The 22,186-nt window shown below is 38.3% G+C and overlaps 1 protein-coding gene across 3 annotated transcripts in view; it reads right to left on the bottom strand.

Annotated features, from left to right (window-relative positions):
- LOC136253054 (uncharacterized) overlaps positions 1 to 22,186 on the bottom strand; it is a 150,373-nt gene that overhangs the window by 25,671 nt on the left and 102,516 nt on the right. For all 3 annotated transcript variants that reach the window (XM_066045636.1, XM_066045637.1, XM_066045635.1), the window contains exons 8-12: positions 21,249 to 21,347; positions 19,889 to 19,987; positions 15,156 to 15,290; positions 14,716 to 14,814; positions 9,105 to 9,203 (exon numbers count right to left, since the gene is read on the bottom strand). In XM_066045636.1, the coding sequence (XP_065901708.1) occupies positions 9,105 to 9,203; positions 14,716 to 14,814; positions 15,156 to 15,290; positions 19,889 to 19,987; positions 21,249 to 21,347 (531 nt within the window). The remainder of the gene's footprint in view (positions 1 to 9,104; positions 9,204 to 14,715; positions 14,815 to 15,155; positions 15,291 to 19,888; positions 19,988 to 21,248; positions 21,348 to 22,186) is intronic.

Genomic DNA, 22,186 nt, shown 5'->3' on the forward strand with positions numbered 1-22,186 from the left:
TGTTACAAAACCATTAAGGATTGATGCCATACCTGCATGAATATTGGCTATGTTAGTTAATATAATTTAATCGAAAATTTTAATGAACACATGTACATTTCTGTTAATATACTCAATAATAATTACATGAAAATTTGTTTGTACATTGTATGGTGTGAAATATAAAAGCACTAGTCAGACCAAGAAGTAGTCAACTAATCGAGATGATCTTCATCATTCATTGTCACCCATCGATCCCAATCGTCAAGCAAAATGGCTTCATCTTCGGCTTCCTCTTCTTCATCATTATCAGTGCTCTCGGAGTCTAACAGGCTAACTGTGGAACTACTACTAGAATTAGATGTACTAGTACTACTACTAACAGTTGACTTCTTGCGAGCAGCATACTGTTTTCTGTTACGCTGGTTTGGTCTTCTTGTTTTCGCTTCCCACCAAATTCTAATTGATGATTCAGGAGAAAAATCTTTCAATTCACACTTGCTTGTTTTTATAACTAGCAGGTCATTCATTGTGTCATTGCTGAGAGCTGTTCTCTTTTTTGTTTTAATGACATTTAGTTGGGAAAAAACCCTCTCTATCTTTCCATTGGATGCTGGCAAAGCAAAAAGAAGTTGAATAAGTATTAGTAAATTGGTCCATTCATTACAACTAGGAGAGTGAAAAATCCGCCACCACACAGATTGGTAGTCAACTGTTGATAATTGAATGAAGTGACCAGCATAGGATAGCAATGATTCAAATTCTGGCTTGATTAAATCTGTATCAGCACCAGCACTCTGAAGGGGAAACTCAAAACATTCCACAAGGCGATCAATAGCTTCCAACTCACTGTGACTGTCTACACAATCGTTCCCTAGGTCCACATCGATTGTGGCAGAAGAGCTGCTAGGCTGTGTGGATAAAACATCTTGGTCTTTGTCTAATAACTTTTGCCATCCTTGGGTACCAAGTACGAAAATAATATCTCGGATGGTTTGTAAATCTGACCACTGCATTCTTGCTTTTATGCATGTGTTGACTTTTGAGCAATAGACAGAATAATTGTCTTCATAGTGTTTCTTCACTTGAGAGAAGCACTTCAATGATTGACACTGATATACTGGCTCTCCTTCATCTTCACTTACTTTTTGAAGAGTGGTAGAATAAGTGCTCTATTGTTCTAAAGGCTTTGAACTTAGCTTGTTGGTTTCTTTTGTAGTCCTAATTAAACAGGTAAGGGCTCCCAGTATATCTAAACTGTCACTCTGCATGGTCTTAGATAGAATAGCACAAGGCGTAAGAACATCAATAAATATGGCACACCCAAGAAGGTACTTAGCATTTGTCCACTTGCGCAGGTATCCTTTCAATTTCTCTCGATCTACAGACTTCACTGAAGAATCCTCAGATAGTGTAGCCAGGTGAGATGTGTAGGCACCATATTTTGACAGAACCCGTTGCATGGCATTAAGCTTATGGCATACCCACCTAGATCCACTGGCTCTAAGTGGTCTCACACCATTGTCATCAAACTGAAAACAATCCTTTAAATTATTGACAATACCTTCTAGTTCCCTGCATTTTTTGGGTGACTTGTCATAAATGTAGTAGAGGCGAAGTAACATTTCATCGACTAGATCAAAACTTGTTCCTTTCAATGTATCTTTGATAGCCAATTCCAGCCTGTGTGCCATACACCACATCCAGTATACCCATGGTACTTGTTTTTCCATTAAACCTTTAAGGCCTCCTCACGTAATATTTACTGAAGCACCATCAGTTGCAATGCCAATTAGACGGCAACATTCTTCTTTGTTAATCTCCTTGATACCAAGCTGCCGAAGCCCATGCATTAGTGACTTATATAGACCCTCAGCATTTGTAGTAGTTGGCCGGTCAATGGCCAAAAATCCAATTCTTGTGTGCAGCTTTTCATCTTCACCATTTGTATCACACCAACAAACCATCATCAACTCATTGTCTACATTTCCTTTGTCAGTTGAGCCATCAAGAAATATTGAGAAAAACTTTGCTTTGGCAACTTCTGCAACAACACCATTTTTCATTGATTCCGCAATGAAGTGAATGAAGTCTTTTGCAGCATTATTAGTAAGGTAATACGTTCCTATTTTCACACCGTGTCTTGCTTCCAGTTCACATAACTTACCATATTTTGTAAAGGCTATGTTCTCCTTAGCAATAAAGTAAGCTATATCAAATTTAACTTTTAATCTGTCCATTTCTTCTGGTGAAATAGTTGTCAATGCCCAAGCAATTGGTGCATATGATGCAGGGCTTTCATCAAGACTTTGCGCAAGTCGTTTTCTTTCTAAATTCATCGCATGTAGGTGTTGTTCAGATTTTGCATGGTCACGAATGTTAGTGGTACGAACAGAGTCAGCCCCTTCAATCCATTTGCTGCTAAAATTCCTTCGTCCAATGATTCTGTCCTTGTACCTTGTGCAAATTCGACACTTAAGCTTTGTCACATACTTAATCCCAGCTGCCGTCTCCGTGTCACAGTCCAGCCACGACATACTTTGTATCTCTCGATCTAATGAACTAACCAAGTTCTTGAAAGTGTCATATTTAACTTTTCTTCGCTTTTACGACGGCTGGGAGTCTTCGCTCGACGATAATGTACTGCCACGTTTCATTGCAGTTGAACCATGTGATCCAATTAAACCCTTGATGGGCATTAAAAAGAGTTCTTCAGAGGCTGTGCCATGGTACGAACGTGCACTTCTCGTCTCTTAGTTAAGTAAGTGTAGGTATACTGAGAATAAAATTATCACAATAAAAATTGTTTATACAGCAATACAATCTTAAAATAATTGATTGGACATTTTGTCCGACCAACTCCAAATATGGTCAGACAATGTGCAGTTTTGGTCGGAAAATGTCCGATGTCCGACTGTTATTTCAAGCACTGGAATTGTATGGTGAGGTTCTCACTAGTGCATAATGCACACTTTTCATTCTCATCATTTGTAGCATTTTAAAATGAACAGGTAAAAGAACATGAAAACACCTTGCATGAGTATTAATTATGTATTCAAAATATGATAAGGTTCATTACCAGTACACATCTCAACACTCTCATACCCAAGGTATTGAATCTCATGCCTACAACCAATGAAGCTACAAGTCACATGATATAATTTCATCAATAACAACACACCATCTTTGTATCTTAAAAATGTACAAAATATTACTTATGTAAGCTATACAGTATTTTGTGTCCTGTGTGTCTTTACCTGCTATATATATACATAAAACAGTTATCAAGCATTTTGCCAATACAATAAACAGTACTACTCCAACACACCTGGCACCCACTAAAACTAGTAACATCAAAGAGGTGAACATGTACATGTGTTGATTGTGTTCACTATCAATAGTTTTGTATTGGACAAAGGTGTATTTTCAATGATGGTTAGATGCAGTTTAACCCAGGTTAACTGGCCAATCGTAGGCCGATTTTTTAAAGTGTCATGGAGATAATGGATGGAAATGGTGGCAGGTTATCCGGCATCACATGCACAGAACAATAAGCATACACGAGGCAGAAGTGAGAACTAGTTTTGTTTCTGTGAGACAGTTAAGTAGAAGAGTGATAGCAACAAGAGGAAGACACTTGCGTGGGACAGTCAGCTGGCTACAGCGGATAACGAGGAACTGAGTAGAGAGGATGGCAGAAAATTGCCAGCAAAGATGCTGCTCAAAGAAAACAGGAGTCAGGCCGAGAGTAGCTTATCGAAGTGAAGGTCTCACAAAAGCAGAGCCGGACGAGCGAGACTGAATTGCTTTGCCACTGCTCAACTGTCACGAGGTAAGTAGAAGCCCCCACCTCAAAGGGCTCTCCCTGTAGCCATATGGCTGAGGGATGACAACTCAGTTGTGTTCACGTGGCGAAAGAGCGAAGGATAAAGGCGGGGGCTATGAAAGGGTCGAATGATGAAGGATGTTATCAAAACCATAATTAGACTAGAAATAATAGGGGTGCTAGGCCCGTAAGCGTTAAATTAATTGAACATCGTCGAGTATGTGTGCTGAGCTAACGTGCCAGTAGTCAAGGAAGGCCAGCTTAACCGCGAAGGTGGTCGATTATGTGCTGAGCTAACATGCCAGTTGTCAAAAGCTAGGACAGCTCAACCGCGATGATGGTATCTCGATTACGTGCCAGCAGGCGAGGAAGGCTAGCTCAACCGCGAAGATGGTCAAATGCATGCGGAGCTAACGTGCCAACAGTCAAGGAAGGCCAGCTCAACCATGAAGACAGTCAATTACATGCTGAGTTAACGTGCCAGCAGTCAAGGAAGGCCAGCTCAACCGCGAAGATCATCCATTACGTGCTGAACTAATGCATGTGCTAGCAGTGGAGGAAGGCAAGTTCAATCGAGAAGATGGTCGATTACGTGCGAAGCTAATGTGCCCCCAATCAAGGAAGGGCAGGTGAACCGCGAAGATCGTTTATTGTATGCTGAGCTGACATACCAGCAGTCAAGGAAGATCAAGTCAGCTAAACTGTAATAGTTGTCAATTACATCAGTTTATTAAGCAGTTTAGTATTATAAAGGTTGCAAATTTTAAGGATACTGAAGGTCCACCAGTATCCTGCATGTAGCTACCAGTGGTGAAGTTAATCACATCAATGTATTGATGTGTCAAAATTCAAGCAAAACTATCCCTACTATACTTCCTTTTTCCTACCGCTTCAGGTGGATGGTGTTAATGTATAACTTACGGTACTATTGTTACAATGTTCTACAATAGCATAGTAGACGGTAAGTGAACTACATGGGGAGCTAACTTGCCAGGAAGGCCAACAAAGATCATCAATTATGTGCTGAGCTAACGTGCCAGCAGTCAAGGAATGCCAGCTAAATTGGGAAGTGATAAATGACGTGGGTGATGAGAATCCAACCTAGTCTCACCTGAGGTCCTTGTACAAATGTTTAAAGTCAGTATACGGTCACTAATCAGTTGAGAACACCTGACAACAAGTATTCTATATATTTCATGCAAGAAAAGTCACCTTCCATTTGTCATTTGGCTTATTTACTGGTGACGTGACATTGCTCTCCAACTAAAGCAGTCCCATCATGTTAAAAGGGTCACACACTGTGATCTGTAATGAATGTCATGAAGGTTACAAGGCATCGCATGATGCAGCCATGTGTTTCTATTGTGTGGTGCTGGACCCTAGCATCGACTTCCTGGAAGTCTTCAGTTGGCAGACCTGGTAAAGGGGTTGAAAGTTCCAATAGTTCAAAAGCATACAAAAATGAGTAAATTCAGTGTTGACATTCGCATGTGTGACAGTGAGCTATATAGTGGTCACCTACAGTGCATCAAAATGTGTGAATCACTGAGGTGCAAGCAAAGCAGATGAGCTCCCAGGACAATAATATTATGGTAATTCCACAGTCCTCCCTGGGTAGTTGTTTCGTGATCCCAATTTCGTCCATCTGATAGTTTGAAAGTAGGTACAGTAACTGTTCATTGTGTCAGTAACACTCAAAAGCTGCATAGTGCTTGGTTGGCATTTAACTTAAACCTGCCCTCGTTGCTAGGGTCAGTACTTGTCTCGACAAAAATTGGTCGATGTATGTTGCACTTATGGGACAACTTACCTACCATGTATATCAGTTAATTGGGGCGAGCCCCACACTAGCGAGAGAGTCATAAGTCATCGTCAATTACATGGCAACTTACAATCAAATACGAAAACTTCCAGTTGTCGTTCATTACACAGCAACTTCACGATTAAATATGAAAAGCAAACCTTACAAGTTCTTTAGTGTCACACAAGGACACAGTAATATACAAAGTAGTGTCAGTCATTGTCAATGTCACAGATGTAATTAACGGGTAGATTACTGGACTTTCTTATTTGTACTCGTCATCGTCGATGTCACGGCAAAGTTAAATAGCATACATTACTGAACTTCCTTATTTGCTGTCAGTCATCAACTCATCGTCAATGTCATGGCGATTTTTTCAAAGACTTGTAGTACAATGGATAGAGATTACTTCCTTCAAATGAATACCAGCTAAGAGGCTGCATGCTCATTATTGGATCTTTGATAGCAGTGGAAGTGCAAGTATGCAACTACAAGATAATGTGCACCTTCATGGCGATAATCCAGACTATCTACAACTGGACGATGGCATTGATAACATCTAGTGACAATAGTGATAAAAAGCCACCAGATTATTCACCACTTGAACTGGATGCACAGTCTTCAACACTTCAGCCATAAAATGCAGTGGTATATAAACAAAATGTAAATATTTCAAATAGTTACATTGCAATATTGAGGTAGTTATTCATTACTGAAGGAACATGTTCTGATATATGTAATGACTGCCACTGCCTCACTACCTACATAACAGAAATAATGCCACACAGTCATCAGATCATATGCAGAACAATTACAACTACACAAGCTCGCCCCATGATGCTAGCTGATAGCATCCGTCTAGTCAAGCAGGTAGTGTAAATGGAGGTAGGCTCAATGCGTAACGTCACATCATCGCTAAAATTTCAGCACAGATATTACATTGATAAACACCCCTTTCCTTTGAGCCATCACTATTTACTAGCATGCAATCCCAGCTCAGGGCAATCAAGGGTTAGCTAGAGGTCATTGACATGAGCTGAAAGTAATCCAGGACAGTATAAATGGAGTGCTAGAGAGATGTAGCAATCTAGGTGAGAGGTGCGAAACAAGTTAAAGTCATACTTGTATAGAAAATGCAATACTGTTCTTTGAAAGAGGGAAGTCATTAAGTACACAACTGGGTTATCAGTGTTCTTTCCATTTTTAGTATAATGATGGTGGATAACTGGGTTAGATAAAGCAATCTATTAAGCCATATAATATGTACAAGTTAATGAAACGTACCATGAAAGAATGTGCAAGGAACAAAAGTATTGGGAAGTACCAACACAGGCTACACTGGGTTATGAGACACAACAAAATGTATATACATACAACAGTCAGGCTAGACCCCAGTATGGCATGGGCAAAAGCATCCAGGACTGTTTACTGAGAATTTACAGTGACAAACCTAACGAGTTTCAGCAAGATGAGATTACCTTGGTGCCAGTGGGAGTACCGCTGAATTTCTTCACTTTGACATTCAGAGTACTGAGCAGTTGTGTAACATGATCACTGGCCACCCCCATGCACTTTACAAGGGACTCTGACATTGGTACAGGTGTACGGTGGCAATACAATAATAGTACAGTATGGTAGAAAAGATAATGAACCACTTGTACTGAGGAGTGCGTGTGCATAAGCAAAAAGTGACAGGGTTGGATTACAGTAGGTTAAATGATGGCACTTCACTTATATAATGGTTTATCAGTACTGTACATGTGTCGCAAAAAGCACAAAAGTCCTTTTACTCAGAAGCCTATTTCAAAGTATCAGTGGGTATGTTAGGGTTAATTAGTACATGGTATGTGGATGCTGTTAATTACATGGTATGACAAAAGGGGTTGTGTATATATACAGCAGAGTTGATTGTTCAGTTTCGGCAGCTCCTGCATTGTTGCAAAGTTGCTAAATAGCATGCTAAGCACAGCAATGGCGTAACTAGACTTGCACCGACACCAGACCCTAGTGCAATAAGTTGAAGTTGCATTCACAAGTAACACTATTAAAGTAGTTGCAACATCGAAACGATAATTATTTCTAGAGGCGCTTATACCACTAACCTGTTAGTTTGAAGATAATGAAAAGTAATATAGTTGTTTTGCTGCCAAAAATGCGTGCTGTTGTCAAGGTCTCGATCAATTATTTGGTGAAGTTGTCTTTTTATAGCTAGAGTCTTTGAGCAGGCTGTAGGACCAGGTGTTCTATAGACCTTCAGCACTTGTGCTGTAAAGTATTAATAAATAAATAATGAATTGATTGCTGACACCCGGGTGGGGTAGGCCTGGGTTTAGTTACGCCACTGAAGTACAGTGGGACAGAATGGTGGTGCATGCATATGGTTAACTGAGGGAAATATGCTGAGTGTTTGACAGGACCCTAATCCAGAGTGCATATGATTGAGGATCAAAGCAAAGGGTGAACAAATTAAAACAAAATAAAGAAATCCTTGTTGCTTAGGTGAGGCCTGCATTGCATAGCAACCCAGCCTCTGGGTACAGTGGGCACTGACGCCCACGTGTCTCACCCAAGCCTATTGAAGTCATGTGAGCCATTGGGGAGGCCATGGGCATGCAGTAACGAGCAGTCCCTTACCCAGCACGGGGGGCAAAATTAGGTAGGTATTAGGATGACATCGTAAGGCGTTATCGTAGCCAGTTAAATGATGGTTAGGCACAGTTTAACCCAGGTTAACTGGCTGATCGTAGCCTGGTTTTTTAAAAGTGTCACGGAGATTATGGACGGAAATGGTGGCAGGCTATCCGGCATCATGTGCACGGAACAATAAGCATACACAAGGCAGAAGTGCAAACTAGTTTACTCCCACCTCTCCACTCCCAGGGGTATGTCTGAATTCTGGTGTATTGTGCTTAGGCAATACACTGTGACTGGTGTTGGGTAAAGTGGGCACTGCCTTCAATGTGTCTCACCCAAGCCCATTTAAGTCATGTGAGCCGTTGGGGAGGCCGTGGGAATGCGGTAACGAGTAGTCCCTTACCCAGCACGGGGGTCAAACCAAGGTAGGTATTAGGGTGCCATCGTAATGTGTTATCGTAGACAGTTAACTCTTGTGCACACACCTAAGTTGTCCTAAAGGCATGAGATATTTATAAAGTCTGATCACTCACTTGTTCTTGTTCATATATATCAAAGCACTTTACTGACAAACATTTCTGACATTTAAATGGCTTTACATCAATCCTAAATGATTTAACAGCTGGCCCATGTAACAAGAGTTATATTTAGGGGGAAATAAGGGACTAGGTGAACATGAACAGACTATAGTGTAATATAAACTAGTGTATGGATCACATGATCTTCACACCACACAACACCACACCTCTACTACACTACACACCAATGCACTGGTAGGATAGTTGTGTCTTACTACATTGAATTGTGTTTCTTACTAGTAACACTGACACTTCAACTTATTTCATTATACACATACTAACTAACCACATCAAGTGCATTCACATCTGCTCCTAATCTGATCAATGTTTCTATTGCTTGAACTTGTCCCCTCTCAGCAGCATGATGTAAAGCAGTCCTTCTCCCCTGTAATAATATACAAGTAACATGATATGACTTCATCAATTATAACACACCATATTTGGATCATTCAAATAACCAAGTATACGTTATGTGTGAACAACAAAACAACTTCAACATTTCTACACATAGCAAAGTCTCTTAATTCTCTGAATAATATTATGTCCTTTTAGACATACTCTATATAGATGTGGTTACACACCATGGCATTTAGTGTGGTAACTATCCAAACTTGACCACTACGTATACTCAATATTCAAAATAATGTTTAAGCTCATACAGTAATTTTAATATCAATTTTAGTACTACTTAACCCTCTCACCGCAACAACCGCCATATGGTGGTTTCGATTATAAACGCCCGTAGCATCACATTCTAAATGCTCTGAAACCTCAGTTGAGCATTTTAGTACCTCCTGCGCTTATCCTGTAGTAGGCATACCCTTAAGTGAACGGGAACAAGGATAACCGGTCTCTTGTGCACTATTGCGTGGTTAGATGATGCAATCACATACTTTCGGAATGTCAATAACAAGCTTTGTAGACGATTCTTCGACGTGATAATAGCACTGCTAATAAAGAGAAACAGTAAGGAGAGGGATTATATAGGTTGGAGTGGCGTGTTGCTACTTTTGTATGCCTCAAAACAGTGACCTCATGCTTGTATGCCCATGCACACTTGCTCAAATGCTGGAAAACCTGATTTAGTGATAATTGCTTCAGTTATAAACAGGTTAGAGATATTTATTGTATTATTATAAATAGTGCTAGCCTGTAAATTAGTGAAATTTCACCTTTGGTTTCACTTAGGTTAATTTTCATACTTTAAAGTTATATAATGGATTTGTGGTTGCTCTTGTGTAATCAACAATTTCATAATCTAATTCCTTGTTCTATAGCAAGTAAATTGATAGATCGTTTTATAGGATTATATGGTATGGTGTGTAAGTTATAGCAGCTTAGAAACAGTAGATTGGAGCCTCTACAAATTTGGCAGTGAGTGAGTTAAGTAGGGCTACTATTTGAAGTGCTGCATTAACAAAATAAATATGGTAATAGTTTATAAACCAGCAATGTATTGAAAAGAAATTTACAGGATTGCAAATTATGTATAACCATATACAAAATATGTCAATAATTTGTGGCTTTGCCCAGTACATTGAACATTTATTTAAGAAGTTTGCAAATACAATAAACAGCAATACTGCAACTCTCCTGACACCCAACAAAACCAATAATATCAAAGAGAGTGAACATGTACGTTTGTTCACTATCAATAGTTTTGCACACCTGAGTTGTCCATACTAAATGTATAGGATATTTTTATAAAGCCACAATCACATCACTCACTTGTCCGTACTCATATCAAAGCACTTTATTGACAAACTTAAAGGGCTTTTCAGAACTCCTAAAAGGTTTGGCAGCTGGCTCATGTAACTATTTAGGGACTAGGTGTACATGCACTCACACCATAGTGTAGTATAACCTAGTGTATGAGTCAAATCATCCTTTACACCACACTACACCTCTAATACACTACACAATTAGTATAAATGTTATGTGTACGAGCAATCAGCATAAATGCATGTATTAGTGGGTTTATCTTTGTTTGGTAATGAAGAGCCACTGTTGCTAAGGAACAATAGCAGTGACTAATGAGTATAATAATCTGTCACTTGTGCTAGCTGTGCTATATGTATAGTCCCAGCAGTAGCATAATAAAATATTAAGTATCTATGGAAATGGCTGTTGCTACAGCTATATTGCACACACCCCTACATTCCATAGAAATGGTAATTAGTCATAATGTCACCAGACCAATTCAATAAGTGTTTGAAGAGCAACAGTAGTAATCAGTTATAAGCAAACTTTTTTAGCAGATTATATCACAGCTTAAGATAAGAAATTTCTGTTGCCTGCCACAATGTCCTTACAAACCAGAATTGGCCGGACAGTTGCCTACATTGACTGAACATGTACATGTCTACTGTGTTCACTATAATTTTATAGCATAACAGTTATACTGGATTTATGTCACATGCCTTGATGCAGCTGTATTGTGATTACATTACACCAGAGGTTTGGCAATTGTAAATTTGTGGTCACTCACTTGGGTTCTAAGAATGTATACTATCTCCTAGCAACCAAGTGACTATTGTTGTTCATACAATCAACAGACATGCTACATATGTAGCTTAGTGTTTAGGCTCCCTCAGTGTCCCTCCTTGAGCTTTGATGAGACACTGTGTCTGGACAAATTGCATTATGGTCAGATTTGTTAAACTAACAACATGGAATTGTCACTTTTCATTCTCATCATTTGTAGCATTTTAAAACCAACAGATAAAAGAGCATGAAAACACCTTGTATGAGTATTAATTATGTATTCAAAACATGATAAGGTTCATTACCAGTACACATCTCAACACTCTCATACCCAAGGTATTGAATCTCATGCCTACAATCAATGAAGCTACAAGTCACATGATATCATTTCATCAATAACAACACACCATCTTTGTATCTTCAAAAAGGGTGTATCCATTCACTGGACTGGACTACTGGACTGGATTACTGGACTGGACTACTGGACTGGATTACTGGACTGGACTACTGGACTCAAATTTTTTTGTTTGTTTGTTTTCTTGCCTATTATCACCAGACTTAACTAAAATAAGTGTCTTAGAAACTGACACCATTTACCACGAGACATAAAACTTGTACATTGATCATAAAAACTACACTAAAACCTTAAATCGGTATAGTTCTTTATCGTAATTTGCCTACTGCTAGCAATGTTTCAAGCATATACATGGCATGATATGCTCAGGTATGACTCAACTAATCTTCGGCGCAACAGTTGCGTTGAAGCAATCACTAGTTCAATATTGCATGTAGCTAGTCCTTTGATGTTTGCACAATTACTAGTAGCTACTGTCCATGCTACAACACTAATGATTCGTGGTTCACATGTTGAAGACACTGTGTTGTATCACCAAAGCTGTGTTTAAGCCTAACTAGACTCCCACAAAATACATGTGTTCATATAAGTGCCAATTGAACACAATTCTGCACATAAAGTAAACACTGCATGTGTTGCAGATTTCTATCCCATTTTGTCCATAGAGTTAACAAGCGTACTGCCCTGTATGAGACGTTTGTTAGAAGTTTCATTGTGTGTGTTAGTTGCAACAACTGTTCATTAGTATCAATATAACACTACATGCTCTTTCATTAATCACTTTGCCTAATGCAACACTGCAACAACGCAATTTGATTGATTTGATTTGATTTTGAATTTTACCTCAAAACCAGTCGGCAATGCCGTTCTTCCCTGGCAGAGGAGCAAAGACACAACATACATACATACATACAAAAAAGAAAAACTTGATACAACAGAACACATACACTAACACAACCAGAAATAATTAGCCACATAAATTACTATATAAATCAAAGTTTACACATATATAAAAATAAATCGTCTTTGAAGGTTGATGAAGCAACAATGCAACACTGCAACAACGTAACACTGCAACAATGCAATACTGCAACACTGCAACAATGCAACACTGCAACACTGCAACAATGCAACACTGCAACACTGCAACACTGCAACACTGCAACAATGCAATACTGCAACAATGCAACACTGCAACACTGCAACAATGCAACACTGCAACACTGCAACAATGCAACACTGCAACACTGCAACACTGCAACACTGCAACACTGCAACAATGCAACACTGCAACAATGCAACAATGCAACACTGCAACACTGCAACACTGCAACAATGCAACACTGCAACACTGCAACACTGCAACAATGCAACACTGCAACAATGCAACACTGCAACAATGCAACACTGCAACAATGCAACACTGCAACAATGCAACACTGCAACAATGCAACACTGCAACAATGCAACACTGCAACAATGCAACAATGCAACACTGCAACAATGCAACAATGCAACACTGCACCAATGCAACACCACAACAATGTAACACTATAGCTAACACCGCAACCTGGTACACAAATTCTTTTCTGCAATAATACTTTTTTACAAATGGTACATTGACACAACTGCACTCCCATAGCAGTCTTAGTGTAGCATACAGATGACATTATACAGCCACTTGGTGATTTCTTATATACAATCAAATGTAATAGATTTTCTGCAAATATGCAACTGTTGTACCAGAGGTTAGTTAAATCATAGCTGAGCATATCATGCCACATATGTTCAAGCACTGTGCACTGTTAACACTGCCGTCTTATCTATTTAGCCTTCTTTTGTGAAATCACCACCATATAATTATATGTTTTACACTATATAGAAATTGCCTGTAGTCTGTGCATTCACTCTAGCTTTGCTGGCTCTTTGGTTATAATGTTTGTAAATAGCAACGAGTATGCAATGTTAAAGAATTGCTTCCCAATGCACTCACTTTCAAACAGGAAGGTAAGGTTACACATATTTGCAAAACAAAAAAAAAATTAAAATACAGTGAATGTAACAGGGGTTCAAACCAAGGTTATAACCTCCAAACTATATAGCACCTTTTCCAAACATATTTAATATAGCTAACATCTTTAAACAGGCTGTAGGACCAAGTATCTTACACTTGCGCTGTAACGATTAAAAAAAAAGATAGACTTCAGTTAGCTGTATGTGCCTCTTTTTAATGCAAGACACGAGATGGAGAGGAGAGCCCTAGCTTCAAGTGTGGTATACTACTCTATGAAATCACTTTTAGTGGTTGAAAAAGGTGTTTGTGGTTGAAAAAATGTGTTTAAGCAAATTTTATGTGAGTTCAGTAGTCCAGTCCAGTAGTCCAGTCCAGTGAATGGATATACCCTCTTCAAAAATGTACAAAATATTACTTATGTAAGCTATACAGTATTTTGTCATTAATTTGTGTTCTGTGTGTCTTTACCTACTATATACATCAAACAGTTACTAAGCATTTTGCCAATACAATAAACAGTATTACTCTAACACACCTGGCACCTACCAAAACTAGTAACATCAAAGAGGTGAACATGTACATATGTTCATTATTAATAGTTTTATATTGGACAAAGGTGTATTCTCACTCTTGTGCACACACCTGAATTGTCCTAAATATATGAGAAGTTTATAAAGTCTCATCGCTCACTTGTTCTTGTTCATACATATCAAAGCACTTTATTGACAAACATTTCTGACATTTAAATGGCTTTACATCAATCCTAATGATTTAACAGCTGGCTCATGTAACAAGAGTTATATTTAGGGGAAATAAGGGACTAGGTGAACATGAACTGACTATAGTGTAGTATAAACTAGTGTGTGATCACATGATCCTTCACACCACACCACATCTCTACTACCCTATGCACTAAACACTGGTAGGATAGTTGTGTCTTACTACATTGAATTGTGTTTCTTACTAGTAACACTAACACTTCATCAGGTGTTTCCTTCACATTAGTCTAACATATTTGTCCAGCATCTTACTATACTAACTGACCTCATCAAGTGCATTCACATCTACTCCTGATCTGATTAGTGTTTCTATTGCTTGAACTCCTCCGCTATAAGCAGCAACATGTAAAGCAGTCCTTCTCCCCTGTAATAATATACAAGTCACATGGTATGATTTCATCAATAACAACACATATCTGTTTCTAAATAATGTTACAATGATAGGAAGACTATCCTACAACGTTATTCAGTAATATAAATTTTGAGCAAAAGAGCAAAAGTCATTCTACAATGTGTATTTAATACTTATACCATGGCTGCAAGGGATTTTGCTGATATATACACCCAAAGCCCGGGGTCCTGAGGGCTGCGGGTGTATATGTCAGCAAAATCCCAAGCAACCATGGTATAAGTGATATATACCACTTGGTGTTTCCTTCACATTAGTCTAACATGTTTGTCCAGCATCTTACTATACTAACTGACCTCATCAAGTGCATTCACATCTGCTCCTGATCTGATTAGTGTTTCTATTGCTTGAACTCCTCTGCTAAAATCAGCATCATGTATACCTTGAATTCCTTCGCTAAAAGCAGCAACATGTAAAGCAGTCCTTCCCCACTGTAATAATATACAAGTCACATGATATGATTTCATCAATAACAACACATATCTGTTTCTAAATAATGTTACAATGATAGGAAGACTATCCTACAACGTTATTCAGTAATATAAATTTTGAGCAAGAGAGCAAAAGTCATTCTACAATGTGTATTTAATAGTTATACCACGGCTGCAAGGGATTTTGCTGATGTATACACCCAAAGCCCGAGGGCTGCGGGTGTATATGTCAGCAAAATCCCAAGCAACCATGGTATAAGTAATAGATAGACTTCAGACCACAGGGGTCTAAGTAATTTAGTAACCCGATGGCCCTGTGTCGTGGCGCCTTCGCTTCGCTCAGGCGCTACTACAGGGCCTGAGGGTTACTAAATTACTTAGACCCCTGTGGTCTGAAGTCTAAGTTATTTAGACCCTTTATGTAGTTGTTGTACCTTAACATTGTTGACAGCTGCTTGTGACAGAGAAATGTAGCGTTCATTAGTAGAAACAAGCCATTACTCCACCCGTAACAACAGTTACAGGTTTAAATTAATTTTCAGGTGGCGATGCGTTGCCAACGCTACCAGTCCGGGTGCGCGTAATAAACATGAAAAGGGTCTAAGTAAACATGAAAGGGTCTAAGTAAACATGAAAAGGGTCTAAGTAACTTAGACACCTCCAAAATCCACCAAATTCACCACCAAAATGGTCTAAGTGATATATACCACTTGGGGCGCACTCACCTAATAGGTGAAAGAACTAATGAGAACTCATCCCATTTGTTTTATACAGTAGCATCTGAAAATCGATCGTGGTTTTAAAAGCGTGGGTTAATAGCCATCAAAATGTTGTCCATACGTTAAAACGTCATTACAGGGGTTTTACGGAATCTTGCAATGATATCGAAAACTCAATACTAAGTTGCCAAGGTAACCTTTAAAAATCACGAGGAAATTGGCGTGAAACATGTCGAAAGAAGCCAGTGGTAAAGCAGGGAGTGCGGGAGTTGGATTCCCAAATCTTCTGGGTTTAAATGTGCTTCAACTGTTGCCACTCCTAAATAACCAGAGCCTCGGAAACCAGCTGACCTTCAATTTAAATGGTGGTGGTTCATTAGCTTCACGTCAAGCCGAGAGTCCTGTGCCTAGAGCAACAGCTACGTACAAGTATAGTGTGAAGATTTTTAATCCAGCCTCTTCAGCAGCTGAGTCTCCAAAATTCATAGTTCGTCAACTACATAATTTTCAAGAGAAATTTGTCGATTTAGCTGCGGTAAAGACGAAGATAATTACGACATTCTGTACAGATGTACATTCTGTCAGCGAAATCAGTGCAGTTGGCTATTTCGAAGGAAAGCAAAAGCGATGGTTATGCGATGATATTGACGTACAAATGATGTACAAAGTGTTTACTGGTGCTAATTGTGAGATACAGTTGTGGTGTGAAAGGTCGGTGGTTAAGGAGTCAACAGGTAACAATAATAACAAACATGTACCATCTAAGAGAGATCAACATGAAGAGGAAGTGAGCGATATTTTTGAAGATTTGAAGATGAAGCACAAGGAAATGGAACTGCCAAAACTGAGGTTATGGGCAAGAATGATTGCTAATGGTGTCCACGAGTCAACAGAGGAGCCACCTAATGTACCAATGATCACAGGTACAGTGCCCAAACGTGCAAAGCGAGAGTCATTACATGATGTTGTAGTGGACGCTGCTAAAGCAATGGCACAGGCATTCACAGGATCGCCTTCAACATCACAGCATGTTGCTGTACATAATTCATCTGCTGCGGCATGTACCACAGCTGCCACTCAACCAACAGTGACCACTTCCACCGCCACATCTGTAGCCGCAATTTCCCCATCTCGATTGGCAGATGTCAGAATGAAGCACTATGAGCAATTACGGTATTTACACAAGATGTTTGATGATGGTATTCTAAGTGAGGAAGAATTCCTAGAGCAGAAAGGGAAGATTATGGACTCATTGAGGTTATTGTAGACTTACATTATACTGATCAGATTATAAATTTTGATTCATTTCTACTTGTCATGAACAGCAACCATTAGTTAGCTGTATACTGTTTGTTACTATTAGTTTTGTGTTATAATGGTGTTTCACTTACTTTTCAACAAAAGTTATTTCAAAAACTTAGCTAGATACTAAATACAATGCCTTATCTAACTATGATTAAAAAATTATCCATAAATCTGGCAATGATGTACATATTGTTGACAATCATCAGGAGTGACAGAAGCAATAGCTGCAGCTATGCATGTCTCTAGGTCAACAACACCACTATGCAATATACTCTCCATACATTTCAAAACGGCCTTGACTTTAGAGAAAGCCTCTTCTATGGGGTTATAGTCAGGAGAATATGGTGGCAGAAAGTGTACCATAACCCCAACTTCTCTCAACAATCCTGTAACATCACTACAATGGTGAATTGCACAATTATCCATAATAACAATGCTATTTGGATTTGTTCCATTGAAATTCATCAGCATCGGAAGTAAACCTTCAATGAAGTCCTTGAATTCATCGGAATCTACTGTGTCCTTAGTAAGTTTGTAATCCAGAATACCAGTGGTCGTCATCACTACAATGGCTGATACACGTTGACCACGACATGTAAGTTTGTGTGAAGTGATCGGTTTACCCCTGACACTGTATCCATATTTCCTTAAACTATCCCTCATATCTGTACCAGTTTCATCCACAAACACCAACATACTTGAATCATACATACTTACATCTACTGCAAATGTTTCCCTTAAATGTTTATCTTGCCTGGCAGCTACAATCTTCATTTTCTGTCTGGTAAATCCACTCTTCTTTAAAAACTGACACAACGTAGACTGGTGTACATTGACACCATACACACGACTTAATTCTTCCTGTACTTCCCTCAAATACGTACCTGGCTTATGCATCAACATGTTTAATATAACTGCTTCCACAAGCTTGGTTAGCTTTAACACTCGGCAGTCCTTTGGATATTCTTTCTTACTTACACTACCGCCACTTGCATTGAACCGTTTCATGATTCTAAACACAGTTGAAGGGTCTACGCAGAGATTGGAAGCGGTGGATTTATCATCCATCCCTAAAGCCAACTTATGCCACACGATCCTCCATCATAGATCATCCGAGTAAGCAGAGCACCTGCTTCTTTCGATAGACATTATCACGTGACAATTCAAATGTTTCCTTGGTAACTTGGTTTTCGTTTTTAAGTTTATTGCAAGATTCCATAAAATCCCTGTAATATATTACTATGCTTCAACATGCTGTTAGAAAACTTGCGATTGTGGGATTGAGTTTATATTGTTATCATATTTGTACTAAGTTAAGCCAACTAACTTCGCTATTGGGACAGTAAGTAAGTTCTTATATTAAGTTAAGTACTTAGGACTGTAAGTTACTAACCTATTTCAATGTAGCAGTAGTAGCTTTGCTGTTCCATAGTCTGTTCAAAGGCTGATACGCGGTGGGTAGAAATACGCATCCACAATCGCCCAAACGATTATTTTATACCTTGATTAAACTTTAGTAACAACCAACTAGTCTATCTTAGCCTAAGCTTAGCAACTACTACAAAAAGGAGTCCCACAATGCAAAGCTCTATGTCGCTCAATCTAACGAGTCAAAGCATATCGTTTCTTTGAACTGGCTGGGCATCAAAGTCATTGGCAAACCGCTTTCCCATGATATTGCCCGGGCAGTATCTTGATATTGCCCGGGGAATATGCGAGTTAAACACCGAGCGGCGCCTTTGAACACCCACGCTAAAGTGGTATATATGAAATTGAACACATGCTAATACATACATACACATCTTCATAAAATATGTACTAGTGATATAGTAGCGTACATGGTAGCAATGGAATTTGGGACTTGGGTGATGTAGAAAGATACTCATTTGAAAGCAGCAAGAGAAGCTATTCTGAGTTTAGACCAATCCTTCTCACATAGTACCATGTGTTCAACAAGGAAATGGTGCTGCTGGATTAAGACATGGCCGTACTAAATAGTTGCCAAGAGCAAACCACAGTGAGAGTTGTGATGAAAGGAACAGAATATTTCAACTATCACATCTGAGTTATATTTTTAATGTGTACTGGGCCATGTTTCCTAAACTTATCACTGATCATGTAATGCCACAGATGCACTAAATTTGGAGAAAAGGTCCCTAAACACTGTGAATGCCTACAAAGGATGAAAATGTGTCAGTTTGTACAAGTATAATCCCAATGGGTTGCAGCTCGTAGCTGACATCAACAGAATTTATATACAGACACAATAATATATGCATAAAAGGAATACAGCTGTATAGATAGCAAGTATAGGTGCACAACTACACAGCAATAATCAGCCTAAGGTACATTTTGTGTATGTTGTGTTTGTTCTCTCCATCAGGTCGAATGGGATGTATGCAGTGGATATACTTTGTATGTTGATCTCACTCCTGGCTAAGGCTTCAGGTTGAGAGCTATGTACACTACACACTAGCACACTGGTAGGATAGTTGTGTCTTACTACATTGAATTTTGTTTCTTACTAGTAACACTAACACTTCAATTTATTTCATCACACACATACTAACTAACCTTATCAAGTGCATTCACATCTGCTCCTAATCTGATCAATGTTTCGATTGCTTGAACTCTACGCTTCCTAGCAGCATAATGTAAAGCAGTCATTCCATCCTGTAATAATATACAAGTAACATGATGTGACTTCATCAATTATAACACAACATCTTTGGATCATTTAAATAACCAAGTATATGTTATGTCTAAACAACAAAACAACTTCAACATTTGTACACATAGGAAAGTCTCTTAATTGTCTGAATAATATTATGACCTTTTAGACATACTGTGTAGATTAGTGCTGAAACGAATAACAATTTTTACTATTCGAATAGTTGTTAACAAAGCGACCGAATATTCGATTATTCTTTAAGCTTGTAATAAGTACTGAAACGTTATTGTTAGGGAGGAAGGCTAAGCCTAAACTATTTATAATATAGAATTTTTACATCATAGATACATCACTTCATTCACAATCTTAAGTTTCAAGGGTGGCTTTTCCATCTGAATGCAGTGTACAAAGTGCTAACGATTATTCGAATATAGTGTGTTAACGAATCGAATAGTGTCATGCCGACCGAATAGTCAAATAGTCAAATAACCGAATAATCGTTTCAGCACTAGTGTAGATGTTAATGTTGTTAACACTGTGGCATTTAGTGTGGTAACTATTCAAACTTGACCACTACTCAAAACAAATGTTTAGCTCATACAGCAATTTTAATATCAATTGTGGTACTACTTAAGTATGGCTACTATTGAAGTGCTGCATTAACAAAATTAATAGTTTATGAACCAGCAATGTATTGAAAAGAAATTTTACAGGTATGCAAAAATATGTATAACTGTACACAAAATAATTATGTCAATAATTTGTGGCGTTGCGCAGCACATTGAATATCTATTTAAGCAATTTGCAAATATAATAACAGCAATACTGCAACACTCCTAACACCCACCAAAACCAATAATATCAAAAAGGTGAACATGTACATGTGTTCACTATCAATAGGTTTACACACCTGAGCTGTCCATACTAAATGTATAGGATATTCTTATACAACCTCAAACACATCACTCGCTAGTTCTTACCCATACAAAGCACTTCATTGAAAAACTTTTAGGGCTTTTAAGCATTCCTAAATAGTTTGGCAGCTAACAATTAAGAGTTATTTAGGGGCTGGGTGAACATGAACTGACAATAGCGTAGTATAAACTAGTGTATGGGTCACATCATCCTTCATACCACACCACACCTCTATCACACTACACACTAACACACTGGTAGGATAGTTGTGTCTTACTACATTGAATTGTGTTTCTTACTAGTAACAGTAACACTTCAACTTATCTCATCATACACATACTAGCTTACCTTATCAAGTGCATTCACATCTGCTCCTAATCTGATCAATGTTTCTATTGCTTGAACTTGTCCCATTATAGTAGCATGATGTAAAGCAGTCCTTTCCGACTGTAATAATATACAAGTAACATGATATGACTTCATCAATTATAACACAACATCTTTGGATCATTCAAATAACCATGTACATGTTATAATTATGTGAACAACAAAACAACTTCAACATTTGTACACATAGCAACGTCTCTTAATTCTCTGAATAATATTATGACCTTTTAGACATACTCTATATAGATGTGGTTACACACCATGGTATTTAGTGTGGTAACTATTCAAACTTGACCACTACTTAATATTCATAAACATTGTTTAAGCTCATACAGTAATTTTAATATCAATTGTGGCACTACTCAAGTGTGGCTACTATTGAAGACGCTTCATTAACAAAATAAATATGGTAATAGTTTATAAACCAGTAATGTAAATTTTTCAGAAGCGCAAACATCAGTATGTAACTGTATACAGAATATTAAATCTGTGAATAATTAGTGGCTTAATTTCCCCAATTTACGTGAAGTCAGTTTTTTTACACATACGTTCATCCATCCCCAGGGAGGCAGTGCATGGGAAATGCCATCAATGCCACCTAGTCTTAGGTTGTTTTATACTTATAATATACTTTTTGGGAAATACAATAATATATTTATACTTTTAAACACCGTGGCTTAATTTAGTGGCTTATTTAAGCAATTTTCAAATACAAATAAACAGTAATACTCCAACACTCTTGACACCCAACAAAACCAATTATATCAAAGAGGTGAACATGTACACATCCTCACTATCAATATTTTTATAACATGTGTTATTATGTTTACACATCCACACTAAATGTATGGGATATATTTAAAGCCTCATCACTTTAGTTACTTGTTCTTATTCATATA

Source organism: Dysidea avara, chromosome 4 (assembly GCF_963678975.1).
Source record: "Dysidea avara chromosome 4, odDysAvar1.4, whole genome shotgun sequence".
Classification (NCBI taxonomy): domain Eukaryota; kingdom Metazoa; phylum Porifera; class Demospongiae; order Dictyoceratida; family Dysideidae; genus Dysidea; species Dysidea avara.